A 12,134-nucleotide genomic window follows, 5' to 3' on the forward strand; every position below is an offset into this window, starting at 1 on the left:
TCGTCACGGTGGAAAGCACAGCTCTGGAAACTGCTGAGATGAGCAGGGGTGCTCTTTAAACTCTTCTGCGCGCTGAGGCCCGGGCTGGTGCGGGTCGGCTTGGGCTGGGCCTTGGGGAAGCCAGCTGGAGAAGGTGCAGACACCCCGAGACGCGCGGTCCGGAGGCCTTCGCAGGCTGTCCAGGGAGCTGCGGGGACCCGGGGTCCACGCGGGGAGGCGCCCGGGGGAGGGGGCTCGCGTCCCAGCCGGGCCCGGACTCCGGGGCCGGCGCCACCTCCTCGCCGGGGCAGCCGCGGGGAGGGTTGCAGTTGGGACCTTTGGGCCGAGCGGCGGGGCGGGTGGAGGCGGAGGGTGGGAGGGGCGGGGAGGGGAGGGCGCGGGAGCCGGGAAGCCCTACCTTTCATTCCAACCCCGAGCCCGGGCCGCCCCGCCCGAGTCACGGCCCGGCGCTCCGCTCCCCGTCGGCGAGCGGCCCGACCTGGCCTCGGCGGGGTGCAGGAGCCCCGGTCCTCCCGGTCCTCCCGGTCCTCCCGGCCCGCCGTCCGGAGCCGGCGCTGGGTCTTCCCGATGTTCGGCCCGGGCCCTCCGCGCGCGGCGCTGCTCCTCCTGGGCTTGCGGCTCTCGGGTAAGCGCAGGTGGGCGCCCCGCGGCGGGACGTGGCCCTCGGGGCTCGCGGCTGGCCGGGGACCCACGTGGCTCGGGCGGGGGCCCCGGGACGGGATCCGTCCGCGCCCGCAGGTGGCCGGCGGGGGTGGGCGGTCCGACGCCCGGGGCGGCCCGGCTCCCCAGACCCGGGTGGGCAGCGCGCGTCTTCCCCGCAGCGCTCTGGTCGGCCGCGGCCGTGGAGATCTACACGTCGGGGGCGCTGGAGGCCGTCAACGGGACCGACCTGCGGCTCAAGTGCACCTTCTCCAGCTTCGCGCCGGTCGGGGACGCCCTCACCGTGACCTGGAATTTCCGCCCCCGGGATGGGGGCCCCGAGCAGTTCGTGAGTGCGCGGGGCGCGCGGGGCGCGCGGGGCGGCCGTGGCCGGAGCCGGGCCGGAGGAGCGGGGCGGCCGGGCGGCGGGCGCGGCGGGCTTCCCGGGCTCCTCTGCTCCTCCCCAGGTGTTCTACTACCACGTGGATCCCTTCCCACCCAAGAGAGGGCGGTTCAAGGACCGGGTGGTCTGGGACGGGAACCCCGAGCGCTCCGACGCCTCCATCATCCTGTGGAAGCTGCAGTTTGACGACAACGGGACCTACACCTGCCAGGTGAAGAACCCGCCCGACGTGGACGGGCTGGTGGGCTCGATCCGCCTCAGCGTGGTGCAGACTGGTAGGTGGAGCCCGGAAGAGGAGAGGTCGGCGCGGCTGGAGCGGGGACGGAGAGGGCGCGGGGGAGCCGGGCGCGGAGAGAGCGGGGCTTTGTGTGATGGTGGAAAGAAAGAAAGGAGAGCGAAGGGATCGGGGATCCATTACAAACACAGCCTTGAGCCTCCTCCAAGCGGGAGAGGAAGCCACCCGCCCATCCAAGCCCCACAATGGGTCCGTTCATTCTCCGCTCACCTGCTGGGGAGGCAGGATCCGAAGGGCTGCACTCCTAGATCGCATCTAACCCCGGTGCCCCCCAGGGCAGACTCCCAGCGTGCTAACCCGTGTGTACCCAGCCACGTACTGGACACAGTGTACTTGTTCTGTATTTTACCAACAATATACATGAACTAGTTTTTATTTTTTTAAGAACTTCAGAAATGGAGTTCTCTCTATACAGAAGGAACCTGAGGCTTCAAGAAAGTTTAAAAGTTAATTATGCCGCAATGGGATCCTCCTATGTCTTTCAACTTGAAATCCTGTCATCCTCCTAGCTCAGTTTCCCAAGTGCTGGGTATAGGGATTCGTAACCATCACACAGTCCTACCGCTGCAAATTTTTAAGCCTGTAAAGTGGCATGGGCCCTCCTTCCATTCTTAGTACAGTTTGAGACAATCTCAAGACCCTACCACTAGGCAACATGTGATCTAGAGAAGTGATTGAAATCCTGAAACTAAGGTACTTTTGACCTCAATTTCTTTTAATGAACAGGTTAGACAAGAATTGAATAGTTCTTAAACATACTGGAATCATTACTTCTTGAGAATCTAATGGAAAGAATATATTGAAAATGTGTGGCCCTGTTCCCCACAAAAAATGGAGGCATACGTAATGAGACATGGAGTATAAAGGTTCACTTATCTCAATTCTCAATCCCACCTTTGTTGAGATAGGGTCTGGCTTTGTAGCCTAGACTGGCATTGAACATGTCACCCTCTTGCCTCTGTCTCCCAAGTGCTGGGTTTATGAGTGTACACACAGCTAATTTCTTTCTTTTCTTTCTTTTTTCTTCTTCTTCTTTTTTTGTTGGTCATGGGACTTGAACTCAGGCCTGGGCGCTGTCCCTGAGCTCTGGTTTTCTAGTGGTTAATTGGAGATTAGAGTCTTACAGACCTTAGTGCCTGGGCTGGCTTTGAACTTCATTCCTCAGATCTCAGCCTCCTGAATAGCTAGGATTACAGGTGTGAACCACCTTGCTGCGATTCTCTGTCTATCTTGGGGGAGATTCCAGGCTGGAAACTCCTAACTTTGACATTCTCTAGTACCTTTTCTTTTTTTTTTTTTTTTTGCCAGTCCTGGGCTTGAACTCAGGGCCTGAGCACTGTCCTTGGATTTTTCTCAAGGCTGGAACTCTACCACGTGAGCTTCAGCACCACTTCTGGCTTTTTCTAAGTATGTGGTACCAAGGAATCGAACCCGGGTCTTCGTGCATGCTAGGCAAGCACTCTACCACTAGGCCAAACTCCCGGCCCCTCTCTAGTACCTTTTCTATTTGTGTTTTCTGAGGTGCAAATCAGAAATCCAATGAAAGGATAGAAGCAGGTTTTAAACTAGACTTGAGTCTAGTTTAGGAGCCCTTCTTCCTTCTGGGTTTCTTGTTCACTGTCTACTAGACTGTTAGTTACTGATTTATTTGGTTATCTTCCTAAAGAACAAAGAGCTTCCTGAAAATAATTTTTGTTTTGGCTTTCCTGGTCTGTCACAGTGCCCTTAATAAACTGGAGTAAATGACTGATTGGTAGAGGTGTACATAAGGAAGAAATGAGCTGGGGACTAGGTCTAATCCAGCTAGTGATAACATTGTCCTTCTAGGCAATTCATCAGACTCACTGGTTCTCTAAACTTTAGCATCATCTTGGTCACCTGAAAGGCATGATGAAACAGAGGCTGCTGGCCCTACTTGTAATACAAGTAGGGCTGGGGCCTGAGAATTTTCATTTCAAAGTTTTCAAGCGCTACAATTGCTATTACCCCTAGGATTGTGCTTTAAGATTCACTATAGCAGTGGAGCTGTCTCTTGTAGAGTTTACAAGCTAATATGACATTTTATACATAGAGGCTGGAAAAAGGAAGGTTCCATTTAATGAGGTAATATATGCTATTATGCCTTTAGATTTCATCATAGTTTTTTTTGTGAGTGCAAACCAGTCCTGGGCCTGGAACTCAGAGCCCAGCTGCTGTCCTTTAGCTTCCTTTGCTTAAGGCTGACACTCTACCACTTGAGCCACAGTTCTGCTTCCGGCTTTTTTCACAATTAATTGGAGATGAAAGTCTCATGGACTTTCTTGCCTGACCAGGCTGGCTTTGAAAAATGATCCTGAGATCTCAGCCCCCTGACTAGCTAGGATTACAGGCAGGAGCAGCTGGCACCTGGCCATGATGTTCTTTGTAGACTCCTGAGTTGATCACCTGATCTTTTTCTCTCCCCTTTATAGTGACCTTCTCTGAGATCTATTTCCTGACTCTGGCCATTGGCTGTGCCTGTGCACTGATGATCATAATTGTGATCCTGGTCGTCCTTGTCCAGCACTTTCGGAAAAAGCGACGGGAGGAAAGAGCTCATAAAGTGATGGAGATAAAATCGTAAGGCGGGGAAGTCTAGCACTTTCTTATGGTGACTCTTGATATTTTGTGCTGGAGCCAAATTGTTGAACACATGTTTTTCCCTCTGATTAAATCCTGTGTGCAAGAATGCTAATTCACAGAACAGATAAATTAAGGGGTGAATAGTAACTTTGCAAAAGGTTTTTTTAATTTTGCAAAAGATTTCAATGTATACTTTCTTTACAATATGGGATTTGATGCTATAAAATCTGCTTGTCATGTTCTTCTAAAATATCCCTTGCTTTTAAGGTAAAGCACATATTTCTAACGACAGGGCTAAGGAGTCAGTAGGGTGGCTAAGAATCAGTGATCTGCTAAGCCAATAGTAGGTCCTTAATAAGCATTTCTAAATTGAGATGCACATGATGTATCATAAAATCCAGTTATGCAACAACCTTGTAATGTTAACCTTTAACCTGTTCACTTTTTATTTTTATTTATTTTTTTTTTGTGGGTCATGGGCTTGAACTTGGCCTGGTTGCTGACCCTGAGCTCTTTAGTTCAAGGCTACCATCCTACCTTTAAGCCAAGCCCCACTTCCCATTTTCTAGAAGTTAACTGAAGATAAGAGTCTCAGGTTCTTTCATGCTAGGGCTGGCTTTGAACCTGGATCCTCAGGTCTCAGCCTCCTGAGTAGCTAGGATTACAGGCATGAGCCACTATGCCTGGCTTCCTGCTCACTTTTTAAACATCCCCCTTCCCCAAGAAACTGCAGTCCTTTTAGCTATTACTCCTTATTTCTCCTCTCACCAGCCCAATACCTTCTTATCTATGCGACCTTGCCGATCCTGGACATTTCCTGTTACTAAAATCATAAAATATGTAGCCTTTTATTATATTTAGCTTCTTTCACTTATGTTTTAACACTTGTTTATTAATGTAGTATGGTCAGTACTTCAACAATATTGTGTGTGTGTGTGTGTGTGCGCGCGCGCGCACGCGTGCGTTTGTACACACACGCGTGCAGTTTGAACTCAGGGATTGGGTGTTGTCCTTATGCTTCTAATTTTACCACTTGAGCCACAGCTCTAATTCTAGTTTATTCTTAGTTTATTGGTGATAAGAGTCTCATGGACTTCCCTGCTTGGGCTGGCTTTGAATTGCAATCCTCAAATCTCAGCCTCTTGTGTAGGTTGGATTACAGGTGTGAGTCACCAGCACCTGGTTCAGTAATACTTTTGAGGTTACATAATCTTCCAGTGCAATGAGTATACTTACTACCTGTGATTATCCGTTTGTCAATTGGTGGGCATTTAGGGTTTCTTCCCCTTGCTCTTTGGCTATATGACTAATGCTGGTATAAACATTAACCCACAAGTTGTTGTAGAGACTTATTTCCAATTCTTCTATGAGTGAAGGGAGTTTCTGAGTCTTATGGTCACTGTCTTATTTTTGGAGGAATAATAATAGCCAGATTGCTGCCTCCAGTTACATTTTACATGCCTGTCAACAATGGGAATTCTCATTTCTCCATACCGTCACTAACTCTGGTTATTGTCTTAAAATTTTTTTTTTATCATAGCCATCTAGTGGACGTGAAGTAGTATCTCACTAACGTTTTAATCTGCATTGTCATAATGATAGATGATGTTGAGCTTCATATGTTTGTGGCCCTCTTGTATAGCTTATTTACAGAACTATACAGAGAGGCTGCTTGCCTTATAACCGGTCTGGTTAATGTGTTTTTATCATTCAGGTGAAAGTTTTTCTTAAATATATTTTAGATACCAATCCCTTCTGAAATATATATAATCTGTCAATTTTTTTTCCCATTCTCTTTTATTTTTTTGTTCAATGTCCTTATGTTTTGATGAAGTACAACTTGACCTGCGTCTTTTGTTGCTGGCTCTGTGCCTAATCCAATATCATGAATGTTAAACATTTTCTTCTAAGAGGTTTATAGTTTTAATTGTCATATTTAGATCTTTGATCCTCTTTGATTTAAAAATTTTTTAAATACAATTTTATTGTGATTATTAAGGTGCTGCACAGAGGGGTTATTGTTTCATAAATGAAATAGTGAGTACATTGCTTTGTGGACAGTATCACCCCTCTTTTTGCTTTCTCCCAATTTCTCTTCCCCGTCTCTGCCTTGAGTTAGTTTTGTCTATGGTTGGAGTAAGAGTTCCAATTCTTCAAATGGAAAGATTGTCTTTTTGTGAGTATATAGCTGGGCTGGCACCATTTATTTCTTTTCCTCAGTAAGTATTTACTGAAAAAAATGTAATCAATTTAAAGAGTTTAAGAAACCATCCTCCCAAAGGATACTCCTTGAGGAGGAAAAGAAAGGGGGAGGGACAGAGGCCTCTGTGCCTCTGATAATATAAAACTATTTACTGAAATGGACTCAAGGGTATGGAAAAAAGAGGCAAGTTCCTTATATGCACATTTATTGACTACTATTTACACTAACACATCAAAATCTCCATTTATTAGAGCTCAAACTCCTGAAAACCAGAAAATCAGTCATCTTTCCTAATTATTACCCAACACCTAAATAACTCAGTATGGTTTATATGCCTTCAAATAACTATTTCACCTCTCCTAGACTTTAGAAAACAAAACATTGAAGTAAGAAGAGATCCATCCTCAGGACCAAATTAAGAACAAAAACTTGTGGATGGGGACAGGAGAGAGCCTGGGAATGGGTGACACAGTCCCAAAAGAAATGTACTCTTTACCTGACTTATGTAACGGTCACCCCTATGTATATTATCTTCATAATAACAATAAAAAAATTAGAAAGGAAAAAATCTCAAAAAGCTAGAAAGCTGAATCACAGGATTCACAGGATCTTCCGAATTCTTGACATATAAAATCAGTGTCCTAATAGCATCCAGGAGCTTTGGCAAGGGGTGATATTTATTTAATTTTCATGTGATTGACAGGTGTCAGTCATTCATTAGGACTCTGTCTTTATCAGCCTCTAGTCTTGCATTTTCTGAAGAGTCCCCATCATTAGCCAAGCAGGTACACTGGCATGATCTTTTAATTAGTTGGAGAAGATCTCCAATTTGCCAGCCTTTGTCTCCTCCGCCCATCCTGCTCAGCACTTGTGGTCTGCTGAGAGCTGCAGGGCTAGGGAGCTGCCAAACAGCCTCGCCACACTTTGTGGGAATTCTGAGGGAGGACGGTGAGGATGGTGGAGTCTGGTCCACACACAGAGCTGTCCTCCTGGGATATCTGAGAGGACGCCTGGGTCTAGGTTAGCAGAAGTGCTTCCGTGGGGTCCTCTAGAAGCCCCTTTTTTCTTTTCATCTTGTTTGTTCATTATCTGTTTGGGGGATGTTGGGAGGGGGGGGCGGCAGAGAAATGGAGGGACAAAGCTTGAACTAATGAAGCATTGACACTTATTAGATACTATGTTGAATGAGCTTGTGAATGAGAACAGGAGGGAAAACTGGGAGACTGTGAGGGAAGGGGTGACATTGTCCAAAAAACAAATGTACTTATTGCCTAACTTATATAACTGCAACCTCTTTGTACATCACCTTTACAATAACCGTTTCTTAAAAATTAGAGAGGAAAATACTGAAAAAGAAACACACACCCACATATCCTAGTTCGAATAGAATAGAACCAAGAAGGAAGTCTTCTAGTAAACACAAAACATTTCTGAAATCAGAGGCAAAATAACCAATGTTGCAGTAGAGTGTGTCCTTTACGTTTCTAGAGTTTCTAAATTAGATTCCAGATATTCTAAAAAGTGTCAGCCAGCCAACACGTCAAGGGTGTTACTAGTTATGGGCCCTTGAGTGGCTTCGCTCTCTATATGGTTGGCCGCACTCTCAGGTTTGTGTAATCTTACAAAGCTATGGAGAGAAAACAGTTTACATGACATTTCTGTAGGATTTTCTTTCTTTGTTTCTTTCCTTTTCTGGTTGGTTGGAGGCTTAGGCGCTGTCCCTGTGCTGTTAAGCTTAAGGCTAGTACTCGGCCACTTTGAGCCACAGTGCTACTTCCCCCACTTTGTTTCTCCTCTGTTCATTTGACCTTTGGGTTCTGTTTTGTTACAGAAAAGAAGAAGAAAAGTTCAACCAAGAAAACAAGGTCTCTGTGTTTTTAGAAGATACAGACTAACATTCCTAGATGGTAAGGTTCACAAAGGGATTGATTCTTTCCTTCACTTTCTGACCTATCTGGGACATCTTCCAGATTAATTTAAGTGGCTAATTTAAGAAGTCAGAGGCACTGGTCAGGGAGTATCTTATTAATGAAAGGATGACATCCTCTTTTGCTGTACTTTTTCCAAAAGATTAATAAGCTAGACTTTGCCATTCAAGCTGAGATAGTTCTCGAACTTTTAGAGGCTTTGGGGTTATGTATACCACCAATAAACTTTTTTTGCAAGTCCTGGGGCTTGAACTCAGGGCCTGAGCACTGTCCTTGGGCTCTCTCAAGGCTAGAGATCTACCACTTTAACCACAGCACCACTTCCAGCTTTTTCTATGTATATGGTACTGTGAAATTGAACCCTGGTCTTCGTGCATGCTAGGCAAGCACTGTACCACTAGGTCAAACTCTCAGCCTTTTAATAATAAACTTTTAATGTGTAAATTTTGGGTGGGGGCAGTTACTAGGATTTGAACTCAAGGCCTAGACCCTCTACCACTTGAGCAATATCTTTAGCTCTTTTGGCAGTAGTTATTTTTCAGATATAGCATCTATGCCTGGGCTTGCTTGAGTGAAGAACATCCTTTTCAGGTGTCCCACACACTGTAATGACAGACATGAACCGATGAACCCAGCTTTTCATTGGCTGGAATGGGGGACCCTCATGAACTTTTCCCAGGCTGGCCTCAAACTGTATCTTTCTAGTATCAGCCACCTGAGCAGCTAGGATTATAAGTGTGAGCAAATCCTAGCTACTGTGCTCAGATGAATTTTTTTTTTTTTTTTTTTTTGCCAGTCCTGGGCTTGGGCTCAGGGCCTGAGCACTGTCCTTGGACTTTATTTTGCTCAAGGCTAGCAGTCTACCACTTGAGCCTCAGCACCACTTCTGGCTTTTTTTCTATGTATGGTACTGAGGAATCGAACCCGGGTCTTCGTGCATGCTAGGCAAGCGCTCTACCACTAGGCCAAACTCCCAGCCCCTCAGATGAAATTTTTTACATGAAGAGGTAGTTTTTCAAAATTGCAACCATCGTGGCACTGAGAACACTACAGGAGATGCGTTTTCACAAGAGAACCTTGGTACTAGTTGGAGTTCATTTCACCTCCTTATGTAATTATGGTACTGTAAATCTAGTTTGAGTATGACAAAGTTTTGTCTTTCTGGTTTTCAGCTTTACCATGCTTACATTGAAAGATAGCAGTATTTTTTCTATGCTCAGAATTTCTCCTATTCCCTAAAGTCTAATACATTTGATCTCTAGATGTTATAAATGCAAACTGAACTTTATAATGCAAGAATACTGTTGATATTAAAAACTTTAATCTGTAACATTTGGTTTTCCTATTTGGTCCTATTAATTGCCAAGAGTCACATTTTGTAGGCTAATGCTATTAAAATTTAATTTGTAAAACATAATATAAGTGACCATATTATAAGCACCAATTTGGATTTCTTACCAATGATAATTGTCTTTTAAAAATTGAGCAGGGTACTGGGTGCTGGTGGCTCACGCCTGTAATCCTAGGTACTCAGGAGGCTGAGATGTGAGGATCATGGTTCAAAGCCAGCCTGGGCACGAAAGTCTGTGAGACTCTTATCTCCAATTAACCACCTGAAAACTGGAAGTGGTGCTGTGGCTCAAAGTGGTAGAATGCTAACCTTGAGCTGAAGGCTCAGGGACAGTGCCCAAGCCCAGAGTTGAAGCCCCATCATGGACCCCCACCCCCAAAACAAAACAAAACTCAAGCAAGGCCACAGGAAATAAAGATGGGGCTGTTTTAGACTAAAAATAACTTAAGAAGGACTGGCAAAAATAAAACCAACCAAACAAAAAAAAAATTAAAACAGGAGACTACACGTAAGAATATTTTCCTTTGGAAATGGAGAATCAATTTAATAATAAGCATCAGGATGCCAAGTATTCCTTTTTTTTTTTTTAAGATACCTTCTGAATATTCTTTTTTTTTTTTTTGCCAAGTATTCCTTATGTAGTCTTCCCAAATGTATAATCCATTTAAATTTCTGTTTTATATTTTAGGAAACGAAGAATTCCAAGAACAAGTATTCTAACATTCTCTGTAGTTAATACTGCTTGAAGTCAATGGAAATTTTCTTTTGGCTTTTCCAGTTATGGCCTTTCTCCCTGCAATTTCTGCAGTGTTTGCTCACCCCATAAGGTGGCATAGGGCTCTTGAGCAAACATGACAAGACGCACACAGATTCATTAGGAACATTTATTTAATTTCAGAATGTGAATAGTTTTTCAAATGTTTTGTATTAATTTGTAAACTAAGAAACTAAATTTTTGTCTTTGAACATTCCAAGAATGACATACATACATAAACTGGCATCAAAGGTGATAAAAGCCACTTGAAGTTTCCTTTTATATACCCATTTCTTTAGAGCAACATTTTTCCTACTAAGGTTACTATTTACTCTCCTTCTTTCTCATACCTTCAATTAAAAGATGAGCTATGTGTCCCATTTTTGATTGACAGTAAATCCAAAATTTAAGCTATTAATTTTGATTTTTATGGCTCCCCTAAGCACTCAGTGTATCTTGTCTTATTGAGTTTCTTTCAGTATTTCAGGTAAAAAGTTTTATTTCTTTCTCCTTTATGGTTGTCAATTCAACATTTACGTTATTGATACAACACAAAAGGTTGTGTCAGTGATCACTGGCAAATGTCACCTCAGAATGAATACTCATCACCTTTTTCTACAATCTACAATGTAGGTCTTTCACAAGCAGTGACTTTGGAGCTTATTATGTCCCGCCCATGTATTTAATCTCTACTGAAAGAGTATACTCATTGCAGACTGGAATTAAGCAGTTTACTAGAAGGTGTGTGAACCAGTACATTATAACTCAAAATTTAAGGCTGGTGAAAAAAGACCAACCTTAAATGGTCAGTTTTGTCTGGCATTACATGAAGCTCAGAAACTGGAAGAGATTATTTTTTCTTTTACTTGAAATTTCTTTTGGTAGTAATTTACTTAACAATTTGGTATGAAGCAAAGAAACTGCAAAAATACCATAACTGAGCAAAATGTATTTATTTACTTTTTGGGGGGGGCGGATCATGGGGCTTGAACTCTGTGCCTGGGCACCCTCCCTGAGCTCTTCAGCTCAAGGCAACCACCCTGCTTCTGGGCCTGGGCCTGGTCTCTAAGCTCTTCAGCTCAAGGCTGCTGGTACCCTACCCCTGGAGCCACAGTCCCACTTCCCATTTTCTAGTCATTAATTGGAGATAAGAGTCTCAAGGTATTTAGTGCTGAGATCTCAGCCTTCTGAGTAACTAGGACTACAGGCGTGAGCCACCCCACCTAGGTTCGAGATATACGTGCTTTTAAAAAAGAGTATTTACCTGATGCTTTCCCAAACTTAAGCTGTAGCAGCATTTGTTCAAAGGACAGAAAAGTTGAGAATCAAGACCCATCTGTACAGTCTGATATCTTGTTTTCATAGACTGGGCTGTATATGTATTTGGTTTTGCCAAATCTCAGTATTGTTTATATCAATTTATTTTCAAATATATCATGTTTGAGGATGTTAGAACTTGATTTTTTCCAATATTTTAAAAAATTTAGTATAATTTACATAAGTACCATGATTCTGAAATTCATTCCATACCTGGCTTATTCGCCTAGAAAGGTGAACTTTTGCTGTTCAGTTTTGAGGCTAAAAATTGGGCCTGAAGGCTATAATTCACAGTTTTGAAATTTTTCTTCATAATTCAACCTATGTAAATAAAACTGAATTATTTCTTCAAACAGATGACCTGCATGATATTCCGCCTTTTGTAACGACGTAGTGAAAGACTTCCGGAGGGTATTTCCAGCATTCCTGTAGCTGTTTCTTGGCTAACTGCTCAAGGGGATAATATGACCTTGTTGTTTAGTGTTTCATTCTTAAAGGTCACTTTTGTACTATAACTTATTTATTATGACTCAAACTGTAAATAAAAATGTGAGTAATAAAGAATTATTTGCTTCTCTACATATCTGAAAATTAAAAATTGAGGGTGTTGTATCTTCAGTAAAACTTCCTTAACTGAAACCAC

At 43.8% G+C, this 12,134-nt stretch overlaps 1 protein-coding gene across 1 annotated transcript; it reads left to right on the forward strand.

The window, feature by feature from the left end:
* The first annotated feature begins 394 nt into the window (after positions 1-394).
* Positions 395-12,102, forward strand: Mpzl2 (myelin protein zero like 2). Its single transcript, XM_090319406.1, has 6 exons — positions 395-625; positions 822-988; positions 1,107-1,317; positions 3,788-3,935; positions 7,973-8,048; positions 11,848-12,102. The coding sequence occupies exons 1-5, from the start codon at positions 568-570 to the stop codon at positions 8,034-8,036; spliced, it is 648 nt and encodes a 215-aa protein (XP_090175532.1). The 5' UTR covers positions 395-567; the 3' UTR covers positions 8,037-8,048; positions 11,848-12,102.
* Positions 12,103-12,134: the final 32 nt, after the last annotated feature.

Source organism: Megascapheus bottae, chromosome 27 (genome assembly GCF_031878675.1).
Source record: "Megascapheus bottae isolate mThoBot1 chromosome 27, mThoBot2.hap1, whole genome shotgun sequence".
In the NCBI taxonomy this organism is placed as follows: domain Eukaryota; kingdom Metazoa; phylum Chordata; class Mammalia; order Rodentia; family Geomyidae; genus Megascapheus; species Megascapheus bottae.